Here is a 27973-nt window from a genome sequence, read left to right on the forward strand (position 1 = left end):
AGTTCAAGTCCATTTTTTATTTCATCATAATTTTCTTCAGCCGTTTTTTTATCAAGGCAGAATTGTCTTTCTTTTTATTTGTTATGCGTTTCTCAGTTTATAAAAACCAAACCTTAGTACTTATCATTGATATGTACAATCAAAAAGAACTATATAATTCTTAAAAGCCAAGTTATGCAAACAACACAATACTTAGGAAGCATTAATAGTTTTAATATCAACTGAGTCCTGTATAAAACCATCAATAACCAGCTGAGTGCTTGTAAATTCAGGAGCTAAAAAATACATGTACCATCATGGTAGCTTCATTCAGGATTGTATACTTTGTAAATGTAAAAATTGAGAACCACACCAGTTAGGAAAAAATTTGCTTGCTCTGATGATTAAACACAAATCAAATGTTAAGGTTTTTTTCCACAATAGGGATGGTCAAATCATGGCATTTACCTGTATATGAAAATGATTTACGCATATTAGCTTAACAATACTTTACAGTTCAACCCAAAGACATTTCAGACCATGACAAACCATACTTCCATGCAAATGCCAGACAGTCCAGCCTTTATACATTTCAGAACATGACAATAAGGAGAATGCATTATGGCAATAAAAACCACACATTATTACAAATTTTACCATTATGGAAGTAATAATCTATGATAAATCAGTGCCAACAAAAATTATAAAAAGTGTTTTTCATTTTTGTTTCTTCAAGAGCATTTAAGGTATCACCCTCCTCATATTCTACACTTATTCTGAGAAGTCACCTCTTATAGTTTCATACTGTGTTGTAAATTATAGTAATGATGGGGTAAATAAACAAAATTCAGTCATTATTTCAGGTCAGATCATGTTTCAAAATTAGAAAGCTAAAATTGGAACTACTGGGGTTAAGTTGTAGTATAAATAACCAGTCAGCAAAGTGATGTATATCTAATGCGAGATAATATATTAAAATTAAAAAAAAACAGGGTTGTAAAAACATTGTAGTTGCTGAAAGAAATGTCAAGAATTTGAACAACTTACCCTCTTCCGCCATTTTTGTTTACGTTTAGCAACGAATTGTAACGCGCCTCCCCATTGGTCAAAGTTTTGGTATAGCTGAGGACCTAGTGTAATGTTTAAGCATCCGTCTTTGGTAGGAAAATATAACGATATCTAAAGTATATTGAAATTCTTTTGCTTTCTTCTTTAAGAGTACTTAACATGCAGTTTTACACCATTCATCGCATTGGTTACTTATGTGGCCTTAAATCGAAATTATTCAATCCCAGAGGCTAGAAATGGCTTCAACTAGGGAGGTCAGTCAAAATATGAAGTATATAGAAAATGTACAAGTTTATATTAGTTTGAAAGAGCCCAAGAAATGTAACTTACTGGTGCAAAAATTTTTAAAATCGGTCAAGGGGTTCAAAAGTTATTACAATTTAAAGTTCAAAATTTTGGTCATTTTTCTTGCGAAGGCAAAAATGTCACATTTTGGGCACTTCTGTGGCCCACATAAGTCAAACAGGTAAAGAAATTCATACATTGTGTCTTAATCATTTAAATAAAGCCATTTCATACTTTGATTTAAGCCATTCAGGAAACTTGTATCTTAGATACAAAGAAAATTACACTTTTTTAAAATTGGCAAAAAAACACTTTGGACTTAGTTTTTTTTTTGCTATGTGTCAACAGCATCGTGAATTAAAATGCCATTTTTGGATATTCATATTTGGAAATTGGAAGGTAGTAGAAATCTGATACTTTGCTGTTCTTTCAAGAGTAATCCATTAAACAGAAATAAATAAACAAATATTATGTCAAAACCTCTGATTTGTTTTTCATTGGAATCAGAAACACTGCGACAGACCCCCTTTTTTTTAAATGTGTTTTTTCAACAAAAAAATACATTTTTGCTTACTAAGAATTCAAAAAAAATAATTAATTTTTTCTGTCACTTGTTTTGTGTGGCAATAAAGTTGCTTGACTTGAAAAATCATGTTTTTTAGCTCAAAAAAATTTTTTGAGGTCGAAAATTTACATTTTAGGGTAAATTTTAGAGCTATTTTCAGTGGAAAAAATGGCGAAAGGTCAGACAAAAAAAGACATTTTGAATTTAAAAGCAGTTTTTAGCACATGACAGTTATTGTTATTGTGATTAAATATGTAAAAACACATTTTTATCAAGAAATAATTGAATTATATTTAAAAACCAACAAGCAAATGTTGAAAAATGGGGGTAAATCGAACATTTTTGAAAATTTCAGATTTAAAAAAAAACCCGCATATTTATGCTTATATTGATCAAAATATCAACCTACCATATACTTATGTGGTACCATTTTAAAGCTTAGAATCTAAGCTATCACATGAAGATACTTTCATCTTATTTTGCTATAAAATGTTTAATGTGGATGAAAATTTGTTAGGCCTATACCTTAAATGAAGCCAGACGATAATCAAAATAAACATACATTTTTGCCGCAAAAAGTGGCAAAATAATATTATATCAAGGTCTGGTCAATTCTAAGATTCCTAATGTAGTCTTGTAATGTTTTCTTGTTTAAATAGGGTCTTTTAACATAATAATAATCTCATTATTATGTTAAAATTGAATAAAATTTCAAAAACAAATGCTGTTTTCCCAAGAAATTGAGAAAATTTTTATGAATACATTGACTTGAACCAATGCGCATCCTTTCACTATGGAACTTTGAAGCCCTAGCTGTTTCCTCATGTGTACTATTATGTACATTAAATGATAATAAACAAAATATCATCATTTGATTAAGTTTAATGAACTTTTCGAAGTTTCCATTTCAGGCCAGAAGGGTTTCTTCACCAGGATCTACTATGTCTGCCAAATCTACAAAAGAGATTATGTACATAAGGACATTACACCTATTAACATCATTTACCTTATCAATTTACTTACAGTTAGTTTACTTTCTATTAAATCATAATCTGGTTTGCTAACAATCTGAAAAAATGTAAAACTTTATTTGATATTGGTTGCTCACAAAGCGGTTGACAAAAGATGTGGCAAGGAGTTAAAAACACCAAACTTCCTTTTCCAGAATAATTATCTTCATTTCAAAACAAGAAGATTGTTTTATACGGTTATATTAATGTTATGTTAAAAAACTTAATATGAATAATTTCGCTGCGTGATCCGTCTGGTTCTTCTATCAAGTGTTGAACTCTCTTACCAATCAGGTTATCGGGTTCAGTTGTGTCTGGAACTACCCTACTTACTGTACCCCACATGGTCCTACCTCAGACTCGGCCCATATTCGTCTCATAGCATAGCCCACTATGCTGCTCAGGCCATCTGAAATAAACAAGTAGTGGAATTCAATGAATATGTACTGTGAGGCAGTTTTAAAGCAGAGTCTAAACACAAAACTAATCGACAGTTCTTGTAAGTAATATATGATTCAAATGTAAATGCTTATTTGTTACCATAATTAAAAGACTCAAAAGTTTTATTATTAAAATAAATAAAGCTACTAAACTAAATCAAAGTATAAAAACTAACTTACCATGAATTCAAAACATCTCCAGAACTCAACAAAATGAAACTAAAATGATGAAAAACAAACAGAAAATAAAACTAAATCATAATAAAATTTACATCAGTGTTTACTTTTTATATGACAAAATAAAATAAATATTTAGGCAGCCTGTTTACTAATACTTTCTTCTGAAATAAATCAATAATTAGAAGAAAAAACATAGTACAAGTATGTTTCATATACATACAACAAAAGATTGGTATTATGAGTCAATCAATGTGATCCTAAAAAGGCCAAAAAATATTAAACCATAAATTAATTAAAATTAAATGATAAATAATGTATATTACTAGGATTTTAAACCTTTTCCAAGCAATTGTACATGTATATGAATATTAAATAAGTAGAGCATCTACAATCCTCTAAAAAATGAATATGTAAGTTAGCTGTTAAAAATTGTACATGAATATATAAAGTAAACTTAAGAAGATGCAGGTCATATGTAAAATATGCAATTGCCACATATATAAATCTCATCAAATAACTTCTATTTATCAAGTAAAGTACAAGCAGGGCTACATGATAATTGTTCTAATAAAAATCATAATTAATATATATTAACTGATAAAATGAAAACCAGAAAAAAAAGTTGTGTATCATTTGAAGAAGCAATTTAAGGTTGATTTTTTTTCTACATATGATAATTTTGAATAAATAAAACAGTTAAAATAAATATAAAGAAGGTTTATGCTTAAACATGTGAGTTTCATATAAATTGGGCACTACATATAAATTAAAATTGAATTGTCAAGGAAATTAAATGCAATATGTGCAAATTCTCCCAACCAATAGAAAAAAATCAAGGTAAAATACAGAGACTTCCGATAATATAGGAAAGTCGATAAAGTCCGAAAGATTTTGAATGGATTGCAATCAAACGTTGGGAGAATTTACCTCATTACATATTCATCGTTTAATAAAAATGTTATGGAAACATATTCCAACTAATGCTAAATGAGAGTAATCTTTTTAAATCAGCTCATGCAGAATCAAACGAAAATCAGACCTTCCAAGAAGGTGAATATAGTTTTTAAGCTTGCAGATGATAAAAGGTCATTCTAGAATTTGACCTTACGGAAACAGGGCGATTAGGCTTATATTAGACATAATTTAGGTACTTACCGTAAGTGATTGGCCTCCATGGCCTAGGTCCATCGTTGTCTGCACCACCAGTCAAAAATCCGTCCAGAAAACAGTCGGTAAAAGGCATTTATCCACGAGTGTTCGAAAATCTTAACAGAAGCTATGGCGGATCAGTAACATCCGGTTAGCAAGAACGATAACCGGTCCCGCTTTAATTTTTGTGAAAACCACGCCCTGACCACCCTAATATCCAATCGATTCCGCAAGCTATTATTGTTTTTCTTCTGAAACCAGGGTTACGGATGGACGCAGAAAGGATTAAATTTTCGGAATCCGACTGTCAGTGCATTCCGGGTACGCAAAAACTATTTTTTTTCAACATGTTTTTCCTTAAAATGACGTAAAAAATATGTTTTGTAACCAAAAAATTAGCCTGACAACCGGATTATCAAAATTGAAGATATTTCCAAAAATTTAAGCCATAAATGAAGAAAATCGGTCCAGTAATAGCTTGCGGAATGAATTTTGAAATAGGTATGATCTTTGACACATAGTTTTTCAGGCGGCCATTTTTCTCAAAGTATCGTCACTTCAAACGTTTGTACCAAATGACCATCAACTCCAATAACAATGAAAGTTGTATATTTAGAAAGAGAAATGTCTCATCTTCAATTACATATATTTTTATTGTCATGCAATGGATTTTTAACCATTTTCTAACGTGTTAAAGTTGACTCAAAATAGAGAATTTTGCTCTCGCAAGAATATCGATAAACGCACTACCGACCTCCCTACTTCAACCTTATGAATCTGTTAAAATCCCTTCCTTTTCCAGTTTTAGTTTTTATTATATATTGCAAGAAATATGTGTAAAATCCAATATATTAACATTTGAAACTCCAAATTCAGCTGCTTTCTTATGCAGAACCACAATTTGGTACATTTCGATCACAGTTACAATTGGGTTCACTTTTTACACATACTTGAAATGCACTGGAAACAGAGAAGCTGTACAACTACAAGGGAAACATTTAATGATCAGATGTAACCCATGAAACCATTGGAACCTGTGTAACTAAGGTTATTGTTAACTTATATCTGTGTAACACTAGTATTTTTTTAAATCAAATGTACTGTTAACTGATAAAATTTTATCTGTGTAACCTGAATAAAAATGCAATGAAAACTGTAGTTAAAAATGCTTGTATGCTCTAGAATGCACACATATTTGAGCATATCTAGTTTTTATTAGATGCAAGATCGGATCCATGTATTAAAATTATTGTATATTTCAATGTATTAATACTGATTGTGTCTTATTAAGGTCAATAATTGTCATTTATACATTTTTATAGCCTGTAACCCCCCTCCCCACCTCCCCCCAAAAAAAAAACAAAAAAAAAATATGTCTGTTTCCTGCTTCCCTACCTATCCATAATATTCGAGCACTGCTAAGTCTATAGTTGGTAACTAAATGCACAATAAACCCTCTATTGGCACTTATATTTGCATGTTGAAAGGTCGTTAACAGTCTCCAGTGCGTAACTTATGGGGTTTTGGAATAGTTTGCTACTGAGACAAAGAATTTTCCACAAAATGTGATGGCTACAATTTTGATTTGATTTCCACCCACTTGTTGAACATGAGTACAAGAATTGGTTAACTAAAGGGAAAGCAAAACAAAAACTAAGAAATCAATTTCTGAAGTGAAAATGAGTGAGTTGCTGACATTTCTTATAACAATTGAATGAATTATTACCAATTTAAGAAACCTAGACTCAAGAAATCCCTAAATGACCCAAATATTCTGTTACTTAGTCTCTGTCTAACAGTCACGTCAAAGAATTAATTTAAGAGAGTTTTGCCACCTACATGTACCTTCAAATTTTAGGGTAAATACTTTGTTACAGTGGTTAATACTGGTAACTGTTCCATAACCTGGTGTGTAGCTTTTCAGATTGTGTTATCAATGTATTGAAAAAAAAATTAAACCAATTTTCGATTACGGCAAATGGGAGAAACTTAGAAGCTGACACATACTTGTACCTTTAAATTAGAATGACTACAGAATATACTTCAATATCTTTTATTTCAAATAAAGACCACAGTAAAACCAGACGATATACTTTTTTGTCCATGTAAGATAAGGTTGATCAAACATGAAGTATAACTATATGATAAAGAATAACAACAAGTACACTTTTTTTGTTTACAAATGTGTAGAAAATCAGTAATAATAGTACTGCTTTTCTTTATATAGATTCAACATGATAATTCAACCTTGGAAGATTGTTACTTTATATCTTGTTTTTACAACAGTCACAAAAGTTGTAAATGGGTGTGGAGGTGTAACTCATATGTTGATAAGTAAGTATACATATTGAATGAACTAATAAATTTAAATGTTGGGTATTTATGACCATAAAATTTCATGTGGCATCCATATAGTTGATATATTTCTGCAAAAAAAAATAAAAAAAGTTATTTAGATCAACAAAGATGTTATTGTACATATTCAAACAAATGCTGTATATATATCTCCATGTTTTCAGCCAGGAAAAAATAATGAGAACTTGTAATTTCACTTTACCCTTCCTTAGGAATAATATCAACCTTCCTACTGTATAAACTGAGTCCATGCTAGAATATGTGTCACAGTACCTAAAAATACAATGTTGAGTTTCTTCATGCAGTTTTGTTACTTGATCTTGAATTAAAATATGAGAAGTCATAATTTTTTTTTCAGACTTGCTGCACAAATTATAAATGTGGTCAAATGTTTTTAAAATGGAATGTTGACTGCATATTCATGTAAATACACAATGTACAAGATGATTAAGTGTGGCTATTCATCTGTTGATTTCCAATTTTGATGTTTGGTTTCAAAAGGGGAAACAATCCACCCTTAAGTTGTTTTCCTAATAGGCGTCAGCAATTGAGATTTACAGCAGTACCTGATAAGTATTGCATAAAAAAGATTATTTTATTTGATAACAATAGTCATGATATTATATTCTTATTAATTATTACTACAGGTGGAAGAGCTCTAGATTTCTACAACAACACTGACAGATTCATTTTAAACTATAGACAGGTAGGTTGGTAGAAAATGCTTAATATTGAAATGGCGTCAGTGATTGTTTAGTTTTTCAAGGGAAGTAACTCAAGTAAACCAGTATTGGTCCTACTTTCTGTCTTTTATTGTATACAAATGATATTACTTCGACTTAGAGCCTTTGACCTTTGAAGTTCTTTTGAAGTTATAATTTCATCAATGAGTTAGTAATTTATCATGTTAGAGAGGACTTAGTTAATACATGATAACTTGCAGATAAAAAATCACAGTTAGGGTTTAACTTTTAAAAATTAAAAATAATAACAGTTTTAATAATTGATTTTTAGAACTAGAACTGTACTGATATAAGGATTTGCTAGTTTGTATGTTTACCTAAATCGAGCAAATAAATATTGTCAGATTTCACATGGATATTGGGTAAACGAAGTCTTCACATAAATTAATATCATCTGAAGTGAATTTTATCTTGTAAACTGACATGAAGCTAGATTCACACAGATTTCACGTGAATATTTTTCTTTATATTTCAAGATACTTTTTAAACACAGAGATGCACTTCAAGCAGGAAGTACCTTCCCAGATTCATTCTATTCTTCACCATGTTTTGGAGGTTTGTAAATTCAATTTATAAGTAACTACATTAGGAAATCTGTAGATTCTTCCAAAAGATACTTGGTATTAAAGGTTGTAAATGTCATTCTGTGATTATCTTTTTGTGTGAAAAGTTATATACTGATTGCTTTTAAATTTTTTATAGCAATGTTGATAAAATTAAAATGGTTTAAGACCTTCATGTTTTTCTCTCTTTTTTGTGTTATTCAAACTATCTGCTCATTCCATTCAAATGATTCATTAGTTTTAGGCAATTCATAATCTGTATTTTTTTAGATTACAATAATTATGGGCAGGTTTGAAATATCTGTTCACAGGTAAATACCATGATATATCTGAGGACACACACTGGACACCTTTCCTAAATGCTTCCATTAACTATATCAGGAAAAGATACCCTCCACCTTGGGATCAGGTAATACCATGGTATATCAGAAGGATATCCTCAATCAGGTAAATATCCTGATAGATCAGAGGACTTCCTTAATGCTTCCATTAACTATACCAAAGCAATACCTTCCAACTTAAGATCTTGGCAAATAAATTAATGTGCAGTCTGTAATTGTTTACAAACAGTAGAATAAGGACACATAAAAGTTTAAACAAGCTATTAGTGAAAAAAAATGTAAGTACCTGTAATAAGAAAACATTACTCAGGAGGCTCCCAGGAGCCTGAATCGCTCACCTGCTTAAATTTTTGCCTTTCAAGGGCAGTAACTCTAACAAAGAGTTGTCTGACAATTTTGACTCAATGAAGAATATGGTAGTACTAATCATAAGGATCATTTCATCAATTGAAAGTTACTTTTACCTATTATGGTTTCGAAGATATTGACTAAAAAATACTAAAAACATCATTTTTCACCTTTCAAGGTCAATAACTTTAACAAGGAGTCATCTGACCACTTTGACCTAATGCAGACTTTTGTAAGCCTTATAATGAGGACCATTTTTGCAATAGATAGAATTTGGCTTAACATATCGGTATTGGAATATATGCGAAAAACGTCTGTCTGACCACTATGTTCTGTTTATAGTAATGGTGGCCATGTTTTTCGATGGATCAAAAATTCGCACATCAGTTCTATGCAGAACACACTGAGGAAAATTCATACCAAGTTTGGTTCTGATTGGTTCAGTAATTTCAGAGGAGAAGATTTTTTAAAGAAAGAACATTGAAAATAGCAAAAAACATTGAAAACGGGCAATAACTCCAACATGGCTTTACAGATTAAAACAAAAATTTGACCAGAGATAGATCTCATCATTTTGAATACTTTAACTCATAACAGAATTTGGCTAAACCTAATGGTTTTAAAGATTTCTGTGAAAAACTTCTGTCTGACTTCTATGCTCTATTTTTAGTAATGGCCGCCATGTTTTTAGACGGATCAAATATCCCCACATCTGTTCTATGGAGAATACTCTAAGGAACATACATACCAAGTTTGGTTTTGGTTTGATCTTGTAGTTTCAGAGGAGAAGAGTTTTAAAACATTGTTAACAATGACAACGACGACGGAAAGCAAGTGATGGCAATAGCTCACTTGGCCTATGTCCAGGTGAGCTAACAAGTAAAATATGAATTTTTGTAGGTCTCCGTCTGCTATTAAGGGAGAATATGCCAAATTCATTAGACGACCAATCACAAATTGTGCAGCAGCACCATTCCTAGGTAAAATTTTGTGTCTTTTTAACAGTTTACGACTTAGTACATATTCATTTTACGAGTTATCAATGTTGATTGTCATAGTAAAGCATGTTTTAATTCCATTTCAATAGGCTACAGAGAAACTACTAGTATTTCTTTTGGGAGTAGTATCCCATCAAGTAGCAGATGTTGTATGGCACAGTTTAGGAATAACGCAAGGGTTCCTGTCAACTATGGCTAATGTATGTATAATAATTAAACCCTAGTTCATGGGAGTTGATTTGCATTTTTTTTCATGGCCATCTATGATATGGTTTTATATTGAATTGACTTTCCGAGGAAATCATTTTCAATTTATCTTAGCTTACCTTGACTACATGAACAGGGCAGGTTTTTAAAATATTTACCTATATATGTAAAATTAGTCGTAAGTTATGATGCCATAATACTCTTACAACTGATTTTACACATAAGATATTTTGTGATAAAGTCTGCTGTGTTTTTTAGCAAATTTCTCCTCCACAGAAACTAACATTTTAACATATGTAAAACTTAAGTAGACTAAATGACTTAAATAGAATTATAGTTACATATATTTTGGTGATTTTATTTTATAGATAAATTTCCATGGAGATTTCCAATCAGCTCACACTTTTGGTGATTTAGGTTAGTGCTATATGATTTTAGCATGCTGTTAGCTTATTTCTCTTGCTAATTGTATTATCTGTAATACATCCAAATACATGAAAATAATCCAAACTTTTTTTTGTAATAAGTGATGTTTGTAATGATATTTACACCTTCCACTTCAAGGGGGTGGTATATCCAATATGGATGTCCATCCATCTGTTGTGGACTCTTTTAACTCTTAAGATTAGTACAAATTTCTATTTTTGGGAACAATTATCATATGAATGAAGTTTCATACATTTTATATTCAAACTTACGATTAAATTACCTTTTAGGTTTGTACTTGAACTTGAAGACTCAATGGAATTTTTAAAATATGTTTGTGTATATAATGGAATGGAACATTTTTATGTGATCTGTGTTGTTTGTTATTCTTGTTACATTTGTTTACTCTATTGTGATTCCTTCACTAAACTTATTTGAGAGATTCAATACACAGTGATGTACATGTATCATCCATACAATAGTGAAGTTAAAGTTGTGGGGAAATATCCACAAGACAACCACCCTAACAGCCAATTTCAAGGAATAAAAAACATGTTTAAACCTCCTGATGATAAAAACATGTTTTTTGAAGTAAAAGATTTGATTATCCCTGGTAGTGAAATTTCTGGAATGGAAATAAATGTATTGTTTTTAATCAAAATCAAATACATGTATATAAAAAAAAATAGTGTGTGTTTTATTTTTTTTTTGTTAATCAGGTGGTGAATTTGTCAGTATGGTTGACCTTGGTGCAGATGTAATGATAGATTTTGATAAGTGGTAAGCCATTTTGTACTGGCTGTTTGTTTTTTTAAACAGTTTGATAGGGTTAATGTCTGTTTGACATCTCCCCCATTTCCACATTCTTTTCCATTGTATTACAAATAAGATTATTAAGTATTATCAAACCAACTATCACTAACATTTTCAAGAAGTCAGTGGACAATGAGGAACTACTAGAGGCATGGAAGGTAGTAAACATTCCAATTCATAAAAAAGGCCCAAATATGAAGTATCTAATTATAGGCGGATCAGTCTTACCTCTATTACATTTAAAACGATAAAAAGAATAATCAGGGACAAAATTATGGAACACGTGGGAAAAAAATTTATTCACAAGTCATCAACATGGCTTTAGACAGGGAAGATCCTGGGCTACCCAACTAGTAGAAGTAATGGAGAAGTGGACAGATGACCTAGACAACCAAAAATCCATAGACTGCATTTATCTCGACTTCCAGAAAGCTTTTGATACAGTGTCTCACAAAACTTCAAAAATCATTTTTGAACACATAAAAAAAAACAATTGAAAGAATGGAATGATGCTGTTTTGATTTTAAAAAAAGAGTGCACATTAATTTTCAGATTGAAATCTGCACTGAAATGAGAAATATTTTTATTTCAATATTTTAATGAAGTTTTAGAATGTTCAGAGTAATGAGCAATGTTGATAAGTCAAATTATAATCTTTATCTATAATTATGATTTTTTTTCTTATTGTTCTTCTTCAAACTAAAAAAAAATACAATCATTTAAAAAGCTTTAATTTTTGGCATTCAGGTATGTTCCTACGACAGACTTGTTCAACATCTACAATGAGCTATATGGTAAGAATAGGATCTCATTGTTTGATATAGAAGTTTGCTCATCACAGATGCTTCTGGAAAGGTAAAATTAAATACACTAATGACCTGTTCTGATGTACAACATGTAACCATAGCTTACTTTACTGTACTTACATAAATTATATTTTCAGAGGTTTAATGTCTAATTGCAAATCTCCAATTCTTCAATCACTTTCATTTTGGTTGAAATCTTATGTTGTTTCCCATAATTTACCACAATCCAATATCAGAGTGGTATCAAGTTCGAATATTGTGTCCATACTTGTTCCAGCTGTTAAGGATTTGACCTCTGCTGTCATATCAAGCTGGTACTGAATATTTTGACTTCTATGCATTCACGTTTTAAATGTTATACATGTACAAAATATTTGTAAAGGAAATTTTTTTTGCTTTATTTTTAAAACTTACTGATAATGAATGAAAATGAAAATGAAGAATCTTCAATCGTTCATTATTTAAAAAGATATTAAAACTGATTAAGAACATTTTTTATTTCAGTTTAGCTGCATCTTTGGCTAAGTATGAGGTATTTGTTAGTAACTGATATTAGGTTATTAAAGAATGACAACACTTTTTCATATGGCTATGATTTGTTTGTTGTATTTTGAACTAAAGGATACTAAGTATAAGCCTAGTAATACTTGCTACATGTCAAACATATGACAGTGAAGTAGTTTTAGATATATTATATCTTGTTTGTTTTTAGCTCACCTGGCCAAAGGCCATGTGAGCTTATGCCATCACTTGGCGTCCGTTGTCGTCCGTCATCATCGTCGTTAACAATTTTTCAAAACTCTTTTCCTCTGAAACTACTTAACCAATTGGAACCAAACTTGGTATGAATGTTCCTTGGAGTATCCTGCATAGAACTGAGGTAGGGATTTTTGATCCGTCCAAAGACATGGCCGCCGTTACTAAAACTAGAACATAGGGGTCAGACAGTAGTTTTTCGCATGTATCTCCAAAACGGTTAGGTTTAGCCCAATTCCAACCAGGTAAAAGTGTTCAATGAAGACATTATTTTATTAAAGTTATCCGACATTCCTAATTTGAAGTTCAAGATAACATCTGACGGGTAGTAAATACATCATTGTTTATTGCTTTTGAAAAAATGTTCCAATCACACTATACCTTTTTTGGAGAAACTGATGTAAAAAAACATGATGTGATCTATATGCGGTCAAATTTTCATTTTAATCTGTTCAGCCACGTTGGAGTTATTGACCTTTTTGAACGTTTTTTTGCTATTTTTAATGTTCTTTCTTTCAAAAATCTTCTCCTCTGACACTAATTGACCAATTGGAACCAAACTTGGTATGATTGTTCCTTGGAGTATCATGCATAGAACTGATGTGGGGATTTTTGATCTGTTGAAAAGCATTGCCGCTGTTACTAAAAATAGAACATAGGGGTCAGACAATAGTTTTTCGCATATATCTCTAAAATGGATAGGTTTAGTTCCTTTTGAAAGGGGTAAAAGTGTTCAGCATGATGAGATCTATCTGCGGTCAAATTTTCATTTTAATCTATTAAGCCATGTTGGAGTTATTGCTCTTTTTCAAAGTTTTTTGCTACTTTTAATGTTATTTCTTTCAAAAATCTTCTCGACACTATTTTACCAATTGAAACAAAACTCGGTATAAGTGTTTCTTGGGTTATCCTGCATAGAATTAAAGTGGGATTTTTTTGATCCGTCAAAAAACATGGCCAGTGTTACTAAAAATAGAACATAGGGGTCAGACAGTAGTTTTTTGCATATATCTCCAAAACAGTTAGGTTTAGCCAAATTCTTTCAGTAGCTGAAATGATCCTAGGACTACAAAAGTCTTCAGGCATAAAATTTGTCAGAGGCATTCTTATAAGAGTTATTGTCCTTGACAGGGGAAATTTTTTTTTTTTGTTTTTTTTTTTTTATAGTTTTCAGCCATTGTCTTGAAAACTATGATAGATTTAGACTTTCATTTACTGAATTGATCCTTATGATAAATCCTATCAAAGTTTTCTTAAGTCAAAATTGTTGGACAACTTCTTGTTTAATTTATTGCACTTGAAAGGCAAAATTTCACCAGGTGAGTGATTCAGGCTCCCGGGAGCCTCTTGTTTTAATTACTTGGCTCAATCTTGCTTACCCATTAAATTCTTCAAAAGTGTTACTTATTAATTACATATTAAGACAAATAAATCAATGTATTTTCTTTTTCATTCTATGTAATTGCTATATTATAACTTAAAAAGAAAAAAAAAAGATTAAATTTTCAGTATGTTTTATTGAATTGAAGGTTTACCCAGGAATCATTGATAGGAGTCCCTTTTTAGTCCAGGAGATGGAAAATTATTTCCTTGGAGGAGTTAATGACATGGTTGGATGGACACACAGAAAATGGGACAATGTTATCACTATGTTAAATCATGGAACCAGGTATATGATTAAATCATGGAACCAGGTGAATTATAAAAAAATATACAGTTACCATTCTGAATCCAGAAGACTTTTAGCAAAGAAAAGCAATTAAAACTAGACTTATTTATTGTTCCATTCAGTCACTGCATGTAATATCTAACAACTTCTTATTGGGAGAATTGTCAGGATTTTACTTTCATATAATGCTTTCAAAATCCCCTAAGCTGAAATTGGATTAGCCGAATAAAGAGGTCATCTGAACATAATAGAATATTGTTAGATCCTACATACAGTGACTGATTGGAACAACTAGTAGGTCTAATTTTAATTATATTGACAAAAAACTTGTAATAATGAGTCAAAGTATACTGTAAGCATATATTCCTTATACATTTATATCAGAGGTGGCAAATGATCTGAAATTTAATACTCGAGTACTCAGTCATGAGACTTGCAAGTACATGTACTTGATTAAAACTTCAAGGTCTGGTGAAAATATTGGTTTTTGTGAGGATGCAGTTTAATTGTCATTACTTTTTATACACCATTTAAGTTAAGATATGATGATGTTGTTTGACATCTTAACAATAGGTAGAAATTTTATTTAAAGCTAATTTTTTGGCATCAGTAAGTTAATTGTGGAGTCCTATAGTTTGTCAACAAAATAATGGACTTCTAATTACGTGTACTAATTTATCATAAGTTATAGAACAATGAATGTTCATTGCACACCAGTCATGTTGATTGACATTCACTGCTTATGATTTAGTGTTCTGAGACTGTGTTGATCCGAAAACATTTACAATTTAGTTGTTTGTAGGTTGGTAATTGATATTGTTCAGTGCTACAAAGTGACATTTTGCCAAGGGAACTTAACCTGTATCAAGATATTTAAAATGTAAACAAGTATCTGAGTACTAAAACTGTATTCAAGCACTCTGCCTTCAAGTACTCAATTATTCATTGCGACCACTAATTTATATTATACATGTATTTTTAATGAAATTTTAGGTACCAGTAAATAATTTGGTTGGCAGTGTCTTCTTACATGCTGTTTAAAAGATTCCCCTAAATTTTCAGTGTCTGTAACATGACCCACAGCCCCTTGTTTGTAACCTGTAACAAGACACAACCTTTGGTCAATAGAAAAGAGGAGACCTTAAAGAATGGTTTTTATACCAAGCATGATCTCCATGGTTTAACTGTTGAAGACTTGAGCATTACCAAAACACACAGAGGGATCAAAGTTCAGCCTAGAAATAACCTAAAGGTATAAATGTTAGAGGAAGATTTAAAAAATAAAACAAGAATATGTAAAAGATCATGTCAAGTAGCTCTTATAGAAAATAAAATGTTTTTAATGATCGTTTGAAATTAGACTGTGCCCTTCATGTTGTTTGTCCTTTTAATGTTTGAAATTTACAATTTGCAGATGTAATACAATTGTTTTCAATTTAAATTTAGTTTAAATCCACAGTAAATTCGTACATGCATTACGTATTGTGATTTTGTTATTTCAGCTGAAATAGAAATTTTTGTTTTTGCAACTTCATGGGAAAATATGCATCAGTAATGAAAAAATATTCATAATGGGAGGTTTTATTATGGCAATATGAAGTCAGTTACATTTTTCCCCATGATGGAAACATTGCAATAATTTCTGAATTTACAATATTTATTTATAGGAACTTTTTAGTGATTCATCAGTACTGTTTCATGAATTCTGAATTACATCAAATGTCTCTTTTGATGTTATAGATGCTTATTGATAAAAAAAGAATTGAACTTAACCAGATGAAACAGAAGTTAAATCATCAAATGAAACCTCCAGAAAAAAATTCAAATATTCCTGTAACAAAATATCTTGTCAACAGTTCTTATGCTAAATTTGGATGGTATGTATGAAGCTAGAACATGTAGAAGCATTTTTGGTGATGCAGTTTTTAAGAAACAAGCATTCTAAGAGTATTGCATGGCAATACAAAGTCAACTACCAGGGGAAGTTACAGAGGACAGAATACAAACTTCATGATTAATTTGTGAACGAGAAAAGTGAGGAAAACTGAGTCTGCATTAATTTTCTAAGTCCAAGGAACAACACTTTAAGTTGATTTGTAACTTGTTATGGTAAAGCATTGTACCAAATATCGACCAAGGGCCATAACTCAGCAAAAAATCAACAGAACAGACAAAAACAAAAAAAAATTTGAAGATACGTTACTTGTCATGCTTAAATAATGTACAAAGTATCAAATGTATATTTGCAAGCATTACAGAAAAAAGTGTGGAAAACTGATTTGTGCGATTGACAAAGGCAGGGAGGGCAAACGTAAGTGCCCTTTTGTGAATGTTGTCTGTAAGGGAATGGAAAACATTAGTGGTTTTAAGCTGCTGTAATTTTTTAGTGTGTATATAAATATAGAATGTCATTTTACCTGCTCTGTACATTATATCAGCTTTATTGTCCCAAAAGTGAAACAGACATTTTAGTTAGTCTTGATTTGTACCCATAGTTTCTATAGTAACAAGATCATGTGATTCCAGGTCTATGTCATCAGGTGATATTGATGGTGATGGTTATCAGGACATAGTTATTGGTTCCCCTGGTTACAGTCAGGTCAACAATTGGCAGAGAGGACGAGTCTATATTATTTATGGAAATGGTATGTTTTCATTTTTTACAGTTTAGACAGACATTGCCATTATAAATAATGTAATTCCATTTTTGCTTGTTAATTAGTGGTTACAAAGTGAACTAAAGAAAACCAGTTTTGTTATTATTTATGTATTATTTTAGTGAATCAGAGAATTCTACAGAACATCTTTTTGTTAGAAACTAGTTTTTTGGCAAATACCGGTAACAGCACGGAAGCCCCCATTGTTCTGGGTCCTCACTTTCCAAAATCACAAGCTCACTGGATCTGGGCATAACTATGTCTTCTATTCTAAACCAGTGATTAAAAATGCACTTGACTTTTTTGCATTCTTTTAGCAAAGTCATGATTTTCACTACCATAAGAAGGGAAAGCTATACATTAAAAGTCATGATTTTCACTACCGTATGACGGGGGAGCTGTACTTTCAAAGTCATGATTATCACTACTGTATGACGGGGAAGCTATACATTCAAAGTCATGATTTTCACTTCCATATGACGGGGAAGCTATACATTCAAAGTCATGATTTTCACTTCCATATGACGGGGAAGCTATACATTCAAACCCCTTGTATAAGTTTTGTAATAGTTATTCATACTTAATTTTCCTCATCAATTTTCAGGTTCCATTGTAGATATTACAACGGTGAACCTTGATAATATACAATATCAACAGATCAATACTACTGTCATTGATGGACCAAATCAGGTTTTTAAATGTTTTTTTCACTAATTGTTTTGTTTAATACTTGCAGATTCTTTCAGAGAAAATTTTTAAACATTTGAAAGAAATCAGAGTTATTTTTATGTGACTGCAAAAAAATTGTGGTTGATTATTGTTATGGCACAGTCATCACCATTGTCATTGTCGTTATCTGTGGACGCTTTGTTTCTGTGTGATTACTTCAGTTGTAGTGACCAATTGTTATGAATTTTTTTTATGATTTTATTAACCACTAAAAGAAAGATCTTATGTAATTTGGACTTTTTGGCCCCTACCATTTTAGAATAAAGAGGCAAAAAGAGTTAGAATAGGTGTTTAATAAAACCCATGTAGAATGTTTGTTTATTCTTCTAATAGGTTATTTCTATTTTATTGTGATCCTTATTTAATTCTGGTAAACAAATGTAGCAAGCAGATTTGATGTATTTTGGACTGTTTTTGAGTTATAAGATGTCAAAGGGGCCACAAAATTACCCTCTTTATTTTTGGTTAGTTTTCAAAAATTTTTTTTATTGTATTCGTTATGATAATATCTGCCTGCATATTTTCAATCCGATTTCAGATTACTCTTAAGGTTTTGGAGTTATAAGGGGTCATAGAGCCCCCCCCCCCCCCAACAAACAAAAAATTTGACTTTTTTATGTTTGGTCTGATTTAGAAATTTTTTATTATTTAATTCCTTATGAAAATGCCTACCTGCATTTTTCAATAACATTTCAAATATCTCTTTATGGTTTTTCAGTTAAAAAGGGTCAAAAGGACCACACCCTATAAAATCAACTTTTTTATTTTTGGTCCAATTTAAAAAAAAATTTTATTGGATTCCTTTTGAAAATTGGTACTTGCATTTTTTTCAGAAACTCTCTTACTGTGTTGAAGTTATAAGGGATCAAAAAGTTGTAAAAAAAGGACAGTCCCTTTAGCCATAGTTTTTTTCAACATAGTTTGAAAAAGAGGAAAAAGATATGAATTTCAATGAAAATAGATCAGAATGCCAATTATGAAAGACATTATCTATGTTTAAACTTAAGGTTATCATTATAATAAAGGGGTGTGTATCTTGCTAAATTTAGTCATTCTTTTCCCACTGTAACCCCTTAAAAATGTTTGCCAGGGGTGTCTACAGCAATTATCTTGTTTATCTGTTTGTCTTTCAACGTATCTGCTATGTTCACTTCCTCATAAAGAAGTAAAGATTTTGATGATATTTTGTAGGATGGTAAGATATCATACTCAGATGTGCATGAAAAATAAACTGTCAGATTTCTTCAAAGAAATAATCAAACTTAATGTTATACTAATAAAGTAAGTCTGTTTGAAATTAGGATATTCTTGTTTTGAGCTTGCTCAAGTAATTTTATATTTTATCCTACACAGATTCAATCTAGATTTGGTACAAGTGTAGTACTAATTGACATTAATCTTGATGGTATAGATGATTTGGTTATTGGTAGTCCAGCCTACTACAACAGCAGTCCTGTAGATTACAATGTAAGTTTATTCATTAGCATTAGAATTATGAATTTAAAAATTACTACAAATTTTAGTATGGTTGAATTTAAAATCACATTTTGTAATTTTACCCTCAGCAAAAAACATTTTGGGGGTATAGCACATTAACCCTGTCAGTCTGTTTGTCTATTAGTCTGTCAACATTTCCTTTTTTTTTCTTTAATCAGATGACTTTGTCCCAATACATTGTATCACATTTTAAATATAGCATTAAAACAAGTAAGTTACAATATATAGCACTGAAATTACAAATTGGAATGATAAAAAGAAACATTTTAAATTTATCAATTTTCAGTTTTTTAAGAATTAATGACCAGTATATACAGGTTTATTTTTCCTTCATTTACTGGTTTGACTACTCTGTACACAATATATATGCCCTGTGTTTTCCTGATTAGAATATTTTGAATTAGCAGTAATGTAACAACAGGTCAAACAATTGTGAAAATATCATTCTCTTCCATTGCCAATCTTTTAAAGAAAGGACAAAGTAATTAAATGGTTTAGTTTTTTCTTCCAGGGGTTATTGTCAATCTATTTGGGTAAAATAAAGAACAGAAGATTTACATTACCAGATATAGTTGTAACTTGTAAGGTAAAATTTGTATATTTTTAGTTTAAATTAGGTAATATTGCTGAATTATTTTGATTTATCTTTCTTTCTCAATTGAAAATGTTTGAATCTTAAAGACTAAACTATCTTGCTTAATTTTCCTGTGTTACTCTTTATTGGTCAGGGTATTACTGACCACTTTCTCAACTATGATAATTTATTCTTTAAAAGATTTATACTTTGTTAAACAATAAAAAATTATTAGCTGAACCTAACTAAGATGAATTGCCTTAGTGGTCTTGTAAGCACACCTTGAGTATTGAAGGTTGTTGGTTTGAAATATTTAAATGTCAGCTGATTGAACTTTGAACAGATAGATAGATATTTATTTTATTTACGTCTCACCATTAACATATACATATAAAATACATAAAAAATTTACACAAAAATTAAAAAATATTAATGCCATTCTATTAATAATTATGAGAGACGATAAAAAAAGCAAAAAGTAAAACTCTAAAAAAAGAAAACTATACTTAACATTTATCTGACTTGAAATTGTCAAAAATAGATAAATAAATAAGACAAGTATATTACACCTTAAAAGTCTAAAAATTAAAATCAAACTATAATAAATTATCGGAATTATAGGAACAACCTAAACTTTTTAATTATCTCTTTCTGAATTTTGACTGATTGTCTTTGATTCATTTCTAGGTAAAGTATTGCAACTTAGGTTACACCCAGACTACAGCAGATATAAACCTTGACAGTAAGCCAGATCTTGTGATAGGAGCACCATTCTATACAGTAGATACAGGACAAGAAGGAATGGTGGCTGTATTAATGGCCAGTAAAACTATTCTGTGTAAGATCAGTTGTAGATGATTAACTGTAGCACAACATATTCATCAATGTTAGCTTAAATATTGAATATTTGCTTTTATTGCTAGTTCTATTAACATTCTATATTCATAGAATTTTTTTTCCCAAGAGATCATCAAATAAAAAGGTTTTGACATTATTTAATGTTGGTTATGTCTTTTTTCAGCAAAAAGAAGTTTTGAGTTCACAGAACTAAAATGGAAACTTCATGCATTAGAGCAGGTAGTTTTAACAAAGTTGTTGTGATTTGATATTCAAAATTTGTATTTAGCATCATTTATAGTGATTTAATGGTTTGCTACTTATTCAAAAGTTGTGTTCACTTAGCCAAATTTGTATTTACCTTAGACTACTCCAGTTGAACAAGGTCAGAAGTCATATTACTTTAATGTACATAAATGTGACGTTTACAACATTGTCTTTACAATGTATACAAGTTTCTTTGTCTAGATATAAGTTTGAGTTCATCAGAATCCTGGTTAAATAAGCCACATTCTGAACTCCTTCCACATCACTTTCATCTCTGACACTGCTGATATATTGTAAAATGTGTTGTTGTAATTGATTAAGTTTAATAAACATTTGTTTTTTGTTTTAATCACTTACTTTATATTGTAAATACTTTGAACAGCAATCTTTTGCATGGTTTGGTCACCATATGTCATCTAAACAAGAGAAGATCCTAATCAGCTCACCAAACTACAGGAAATGTTACTAGTAAGGTTTTTATGAAGCCCAAACACCCAATTCTTGTAGATAAATAACAAAATATTTTTTTCATTTAAAATACTGTTATTTCATTATGCATCTTTAGTATTTCAGCTTTTACTTTGAATCACTATTTTTTTTAAAGCAATTTAATTTCTGTCGCATTTTTTAGATATTAAGATCTTTGTTGACTTATAAAAACCTTGACTGATATGTTTTCTATGTGACAAAAGCAAGTTTTTCAAGTCTTGGATTTTGGATTTTTAAATTGAAATTGAAAAAAAAAGACTCATATAGTACTAAAAACTGTACAGAATAAAATGATGTTTGAATATTGCATTTAAACGAAATTCACATAACTTCATTAACTTTAACAAATGCACTTGTTTTTTGTTTCTCAGTCATATAACCATGTATACTTGTTGATGAACTAACAGATTGACTTATTGGAATGTAAAGGGCTCCTGTAAAGGAATAGGGGATCCTCATGTCGTGATCATCACATTATAATAATGTTGTACATGACTGTACTGGAGACAATAACAATTCTCTTAACAAACACATTTACCTTATTCTTTACTTCAACTCCCCTGGCAACAATATAAATTCTCTAAACAAACACATTTACGTTATTCTTAACATTGACTCCACTGGCGACAATAACAATTCTCTGAACAAACACATTTACCTTATTCTTTACATCGACTCCACTGGCGACAATAACAATTCTCTAAACAAACACATTTACCTTATTCTTTACATCAACTCCACTGGCGACAATAACAATTCTCTAAACAAACACATTTACGTTATTCTTAACATTGACTCCACTGGCGACAATAACAATTCTCTAAACAAACACATTTACCTTATTCTTTACATCGACTCCACTGGCAACAATATAAATTCTCTAAACAAACACATTTACCTTATTCTTTACATCGACTCCACTGGCGACAATAACAATTCTATAAACAAACACATTTACCTTATTCTTTACATCGACTCCACTGGCGACAATAACAATTCTATAAACAAACACATTTACCTTATTCTTTACTTCGACTCCACTGGCGACAATAACAATTCTCTAAACAAACACATTTACCTTATTCTTTACATCGACTCCACTGACGACAATAACAATTCTATAAACAAACACATTTACCTTATTCTTTATATCGACTCCACTGGGGACAGTAACAATTCTCTGAACAAACAGATTTACCTTATTCTTTACATCTGTTTCAAAACTATAGTTCAGTCTGGGTTTTGACTTCTATGTGGCTGCTAATTTTTTAAATTCTATTTTAGCTATAACTGTACATACTCAGTCAATGATATACAGAGTGTTGGTAGACTGGATGTTATTAGTATTGGAAAGTATAATTTCTCACTGATAGGACAAAGCAAATATGATTCAGCTGGCTTCAGTGCTGATGTAGGATATCCATATGATAACAAATCATTAGTTATAGCAATTGGCATTCCTGGTAGAGATGTACAAGGCAGTGTGGATGGTAATAAGGAGAATATCTACAGAGGGGGCAGTGTAGTGTTAATGAATATGACTTACCTCCCCTTTTCTACTGTATCTGCATTTGATAGTAATAGGAGATATGGGAGATTTGGGTATGATGTAAAGGTGAGATTTTTTCAAGTCTTCAACTTACTGAAGTTTTATTTTTGCATTAAAGAATTTGATAGAAAAAAAGAAAGTCAAAACATAAGAAATGCTTCATACAGTTGTACATTCATATAAATGGTAAAACTTTTATTAACAAAAAAAAAAAAATAAATAAAACATTGTACACAATACTAAATTCGCTACAAGCCCCTCTTTATTATATATGAAACAGAAAATGTATACAATATATAAACTCTCTGATAGCACCAGTACTAACTGACAAGTAGTAGATTTGCTGTCAGAGGGAAACATGCAATCAATGAACTTTTTTCATTTATTCTTAAATTTAAAGTCTAGCACAATATCACAAACTATTATTCTATCATGTTTTCCAATAATGTAGAGATCAAAGGTATTTTTCAGTTATTCATAGACTTAAGCATTTTTTATTCAGTTGACAGATTTGAATGGTGATGGGTTGGATGATCTTGTTATCAGTGAACCCAATGGGAACAAATATCCATTCAAATTAGAAAACAGAAGTAAGTAATTGAAACTATCAAAGTAGAGCCCAGTATCATAAAATTGGAGATTTCCTCATATCCTTTCTTAACTCAAACTTGACCACGGTGAACCACTTGACAATTTAAGGTTTTTTAAGAAATTTTCTATTGGAGATTTTCTATTACACTTAGTCAAGGCAATTTTATGTTTACTCCATGTTACTCCATATCAAATAAGTTATTTAATCAAGGTAAATCATCAATGATTTGTTATACCCTCGCAAACAAAGTTGGGGATACACCATGTCTGTTCATCTATCAGTCTTTCATTTTGTCTGTCTGTCCGTCTACATTTCTTGTAAGAGCAACTCCTCTAACGTTCTTTAGGAATTTTGATGAACTTGTATAGGAAGTTTGAGTATCATATGTAGGTGCGCATGAAGGAATACAATTACTGTCAGAGGACTCCAAAGGGTGATAATCCTAATGAATTGTTTAACGAGGTCTCAGTATTTCAATAATATTCCCATAGATTTATATAGTGAAGTGCATATTCTTATTTTTTTTTTTTTTTAAATATGTAAATTGATTCAATAAAACTTTCACTTATGTAGCATTTCTAGGGACATTAGAAGAATCAATTTTGTCCAACCATATTAAAGGATTTTGTCCTTTTCTTTACCTCTATATGTTCAGCAACTTTTTGTTGTTTTTGGGATGACTTGGTTTAAAAATTAAAACAGTGAGACCTATTGATTTCCCTTATATTACAAAATTTCACTTCACATTTTCTTTTTTTTTGAATAAACGTGATCAATAAATTCATGAATTTATTAAATCATAGATTAAATGTTTAAACTTTTGAAAGAAATTCTGATACTTTTTAAAAGACTTTGAAATGATACATTATTTGATGCTATATTTTACAGAAGATGGAAGATTGTTTGTGTTTTATGGTGGTGCTCATATGATGAAAGGAAATGGAACTTTTTCTCCTTACTGCCTTGAAGATTTCCCATGTCCTTCAAAATTGGTATAAAAATTAATACATTATAGCAAGGATTTTCTGATAGTGTTTTGTTTCAAGTCATTAAAATTTGAAATAGGGTAATGATTTTACAGTAGAACCTTTCTAAACAGAACCGTGAATAATCCAAAAACCTGTCTAAATTGAACCCTGAATAATCCTAACACCTGTTTAAACTGGACCCTGAATAAACCAAAAACCTGTATAAACTGAACCCTGAATAATCTTAATACCTGTTTTAACTTAACCCTGAATAATCCTAAAACCTGTCTAAACTGAACCCTGAATAATCCTTAACGCTGTCTAAACTGGACCCTGAATTACTCTAAAACCTGTCTAAACAGACCCCTGAACAACCATAAAACCTTTTTAAACTGAACACTGAATAAACCAAAAACCTGTCTAAACTGAACCCTGAATAATCTTAATACCTGTTTTAACTTAACCCTGAATAATCCTAAAACCTGTCTAAACTGAACCCTGAATAATCCTTAACGCTGTCTAAACTGGACCCTGAATTACTCTAAAACCTGTCTAAACAGACCCCTGAACAACCATAAAACCTTTTTAAACTGAACACTGAATAAACCAAAAACCTGTCTAAACTGAACCCTGAATAATCCTAAAACCTGTTTAAATTAAACCAGACACTTTTAAACAAAATTGAAATATACATGATTGTATTTTTCTTTTATTTTAGACAGATTTTACTTTTGTTTTGTAGACATTTTTTTTGTATTTTAACATTTTGTGATGAAAACATTAGGATACAAATCAGCCTGTTGAGTTTAATGAGATTTCCATATTCTGGTTCTAGGGATGGCATTGGACACATTTAAATATTTTATGTCATACTTGTATTCAGACTATCGATCAACATTTCATTGATTTGTTTCTAAGGAAAGGACCTGTAGAATTTGCAGTTTGTAAAGAGCAGTAATTACAAATGTTAACATCACTACTGCTTGTGTCACAAAATTGGGCTTTAGTCTCAAACCAGACAGAAATGTTATCAGAATGACCACAATGGAAAAAACTTTAATAAGAGACTAAATCCTTATTTTAGCGAATTTAATATTCTGTAGTTGATATATTCAAAAAGCCATTTCTGTTTTCATCTAATCGTTTATTTAAGTAATGCTTTATTCATTCAATAAATTTTGAAGAATGTCCTTCCATATAAAGGTACAAACAAGGAAAAATCTAAAATCATTTTTTTCTGAGGTGAATAATTCTGATTTTGAGCGAAAATTTGTGGAAAATATTTTGCTGGTTTTTTTCTTTTCAATTCTTTTCCAAGTTATAAAAAAAATATATGATTGTCCTACAGTGAAAACATATTATATCCATTTTGATCCACCAGTTATACCAGATAATAGTACTGGTACTTTAAAGTAGAATTGCCCCATTTTGATCCACCAATTATACCAAATAATAGTACTGGTACTTTAAAGTAGAATTGCCCCATTTTGATCTACCAGTTATACCAGATAATAGTACTGGTACTTTAAAGTAGATTTGCCCCAGTTTGATCTTCCAGTTATACCAGATAATAGTACTGGTACTTTAAAGTAGAATTGCCCCATTTTGATCTACCAGTTATACCAGATAATAGTACTGGTACTTTAAAGTAGATTTGCCCCAGTTTGATCTACCAGTTATACCAGATAATAGTACTGATACTTTAAAGTAGAATTGCCCCAGTTTGATCTTCCAGTTATACCAGATAATAGTACTGGTACTTTAAAGTAGATTTGCCCCATTTTGATCTACCAGTTATACCAGATAATAGTACTGGTACTTTAAAGTAGAATTGTCCCAATTTATCTGTCATTTTTACATAAAGTTTTCTCTTCATGATTCCTGTTTACCTGGTAATAATAAGCCAGAATTACTTTGATATACTTTACCTGTTGAATAAAGAATTTGTATGTGTGCAATATTTTATTAAAATTTTGTTTTCTAAGCCTTTTTTAGTAATCTCAAACATTGTAAAAGTGTACATAACATCTAATGCATGTAGTATGTATAAATATGATAATCAAATCTAAATTTTCTAATGATCTTTTTTTTTTGTTATGTAGGCTAACTTTACATCTCCTTCATACAATGGACAAAGCCATAATGGATTCAAACTACATTCAGTGTCTATAAAAGATCAGGTAAGTGTATAAAATGGATTTTTTTTTGTATTTTCTCCTATTCGTTTTTTTTTTTTTTAAATGATTTTTAGGAGATCATTTGAAGTGATTGACTTTCTTGAATTATAATTATAAATATATTAAAAGTATGGAAAAGGTGAATACATGTAATAAGATTATTGATTTATTTTTGGAATTGGGTTGAAAAAAGCATATATTATACAATAATTGCTATTGTTACCAAGTATATAATTACTTACATTTATTTGAACTTATTTCAATAGGCATACTTGTTCTCTTCTGATGTGACATATGATTCTGGACTGTTCCACCCTGGTACTGGCAGATTATCTGGTGTGGTCTACAGGTATTTTTTTCAACACAGGACATAAGTGAGACCACACAAAAGTCTCGTGCTTGCAGATTTTCTGATTTGGTTAGAAGATATTTTTTTCAAAACTGGACATAACAAACAAGGCCAAAAGAAAATCTGAAATCAGGTGCTGGCAGATTATCAGATGCAGTCCAGTTTTTTTTTTTCAACACAAAACAAGGCCACACTAAAATCTTGTTCTTGCAGATTATCTGGTGTGGTCTAAAAGTATCATTTACCAGTAACAAACAAGTTCACACAAGTTATTTTACTGATTATTTGTTATAAAGTGGAAATATAACCTTCTGTGTTAAGTTGAGGAGCATGCTTTCACGAGGTAGGGCTTGGTTAGAACAAAAGAATTTTCCTTGTGGAAGCCTATGTGGGCTCTCTTCATTGACTTTCCCAAAGTTGGAACAATAGGGTCTATAAGTCCTAACAGCTTACAAATTTTACATTTTTTTGTTGACAAGTTGCTGTCTACAAAGCAGAGTTGAAAATCTTGAATAATGTTATTTGTGGTTTTTAGTCTAATATACATTTTGTATCTGGAAAATAATACATAGAAAGATTTGCTTTTA

The 27973-nt window shown here is 30.6% G+C and overlaps 2 protein-coding genes across 7 annotated transcripts in view; one reads left to right on the plus strand and one right to left on the minus strand.

The window, feature by feature from the left end:
• LOC148629232 (jouberin-like) overlaps nt 1-1166 on the minus strand; it is a 46866-nt gene extending 45700 nt beyond the window's left edge. For 2 of the 3 annotated variants that reach the window (XM_088546525.1, XM_088546542.1), the window contains exon 1: nt 1027-1166. In XM_088546525.1, the coding sequence (XP_088402651.1) occupies nt 1027-1039 (13 nt within the window). In that variant the 5' untranslated portion in view covers nt 1040-1166. The remainder of the gene's footprint in view (nt 1-1026) is intronic. The other variant, XM_088546533.1, reaches the window with a different exon arrangement.
• Nucleotides 1078-27973, plus strand: LOC148629233 (phosphatidylinositol-glycan-specific phospholipase D-like). 4 transcript variants are annotated; one of them, XM_088546562.1, is made up of 25 exons: nt 1078-1138; nt 6904-7010; nt 7679-7737; nt 8251-8329; nt 8649-8746; nt 10114-10224; nt 10600-10648; nt 11377-11437; nt 12218-12325; nt 12781-12808; nt 14562-14701; nt 15764-15953; nt 16442-16578; nt 17228-17346; nt 17963-18048; nt 19441-19554; nt 20096-20170; nt 20846-20996; nt 21180-21235; nt 21645-21730; nt 23036-23366; nt 23803-23890; nt 24781-24884; nt 26963-27040; nt 27304-27973. In XM_088546562.1, exons 2-25 carry the CDS (start codon nt 6911-6913, stop codon nt 27409-27411), a joined length of 2556 nt encoding a protein of 851 aa, XP_088402688.1. In that variant the 5' UTR covers nt 1078-1138; nt 6904-6910; the 3' UTR covers nt 27412-27973. The 4 variants fall into 4 exon arrangements, with proteins under 4 accessions (XP_088402688.1, XP_088402699.1, XP_088402678.1 ...); XM_088546573.1 differs by lacking the exon at nt 1078-1138 and adding an exon at nt 1144-1163 and having other exon boundaries at nt 27304-27562; XM_088546552.1 differs by lacking the exon at nt 1078-1138 and adding an exon at nt 5584-5723 and having other exon boundaries at nt 27304-27562.

This window comes from Perna viridis, chromosome 1 (assembly GCF_037379345.1).
Source record: "Perna viridis isolate PV_CMFRI_1.1 ecotype Kerala chromosome 1, ASM3737934v1, whole genome shotgun sequence".
In the NCBI taxonomy this organism is placed as follows: domain Eukaryota; kingdom Metazoa; phylum Mollusca; class Bivalvia; order Mytilida; family Mytilidae; genus Perna; species Perna viridis.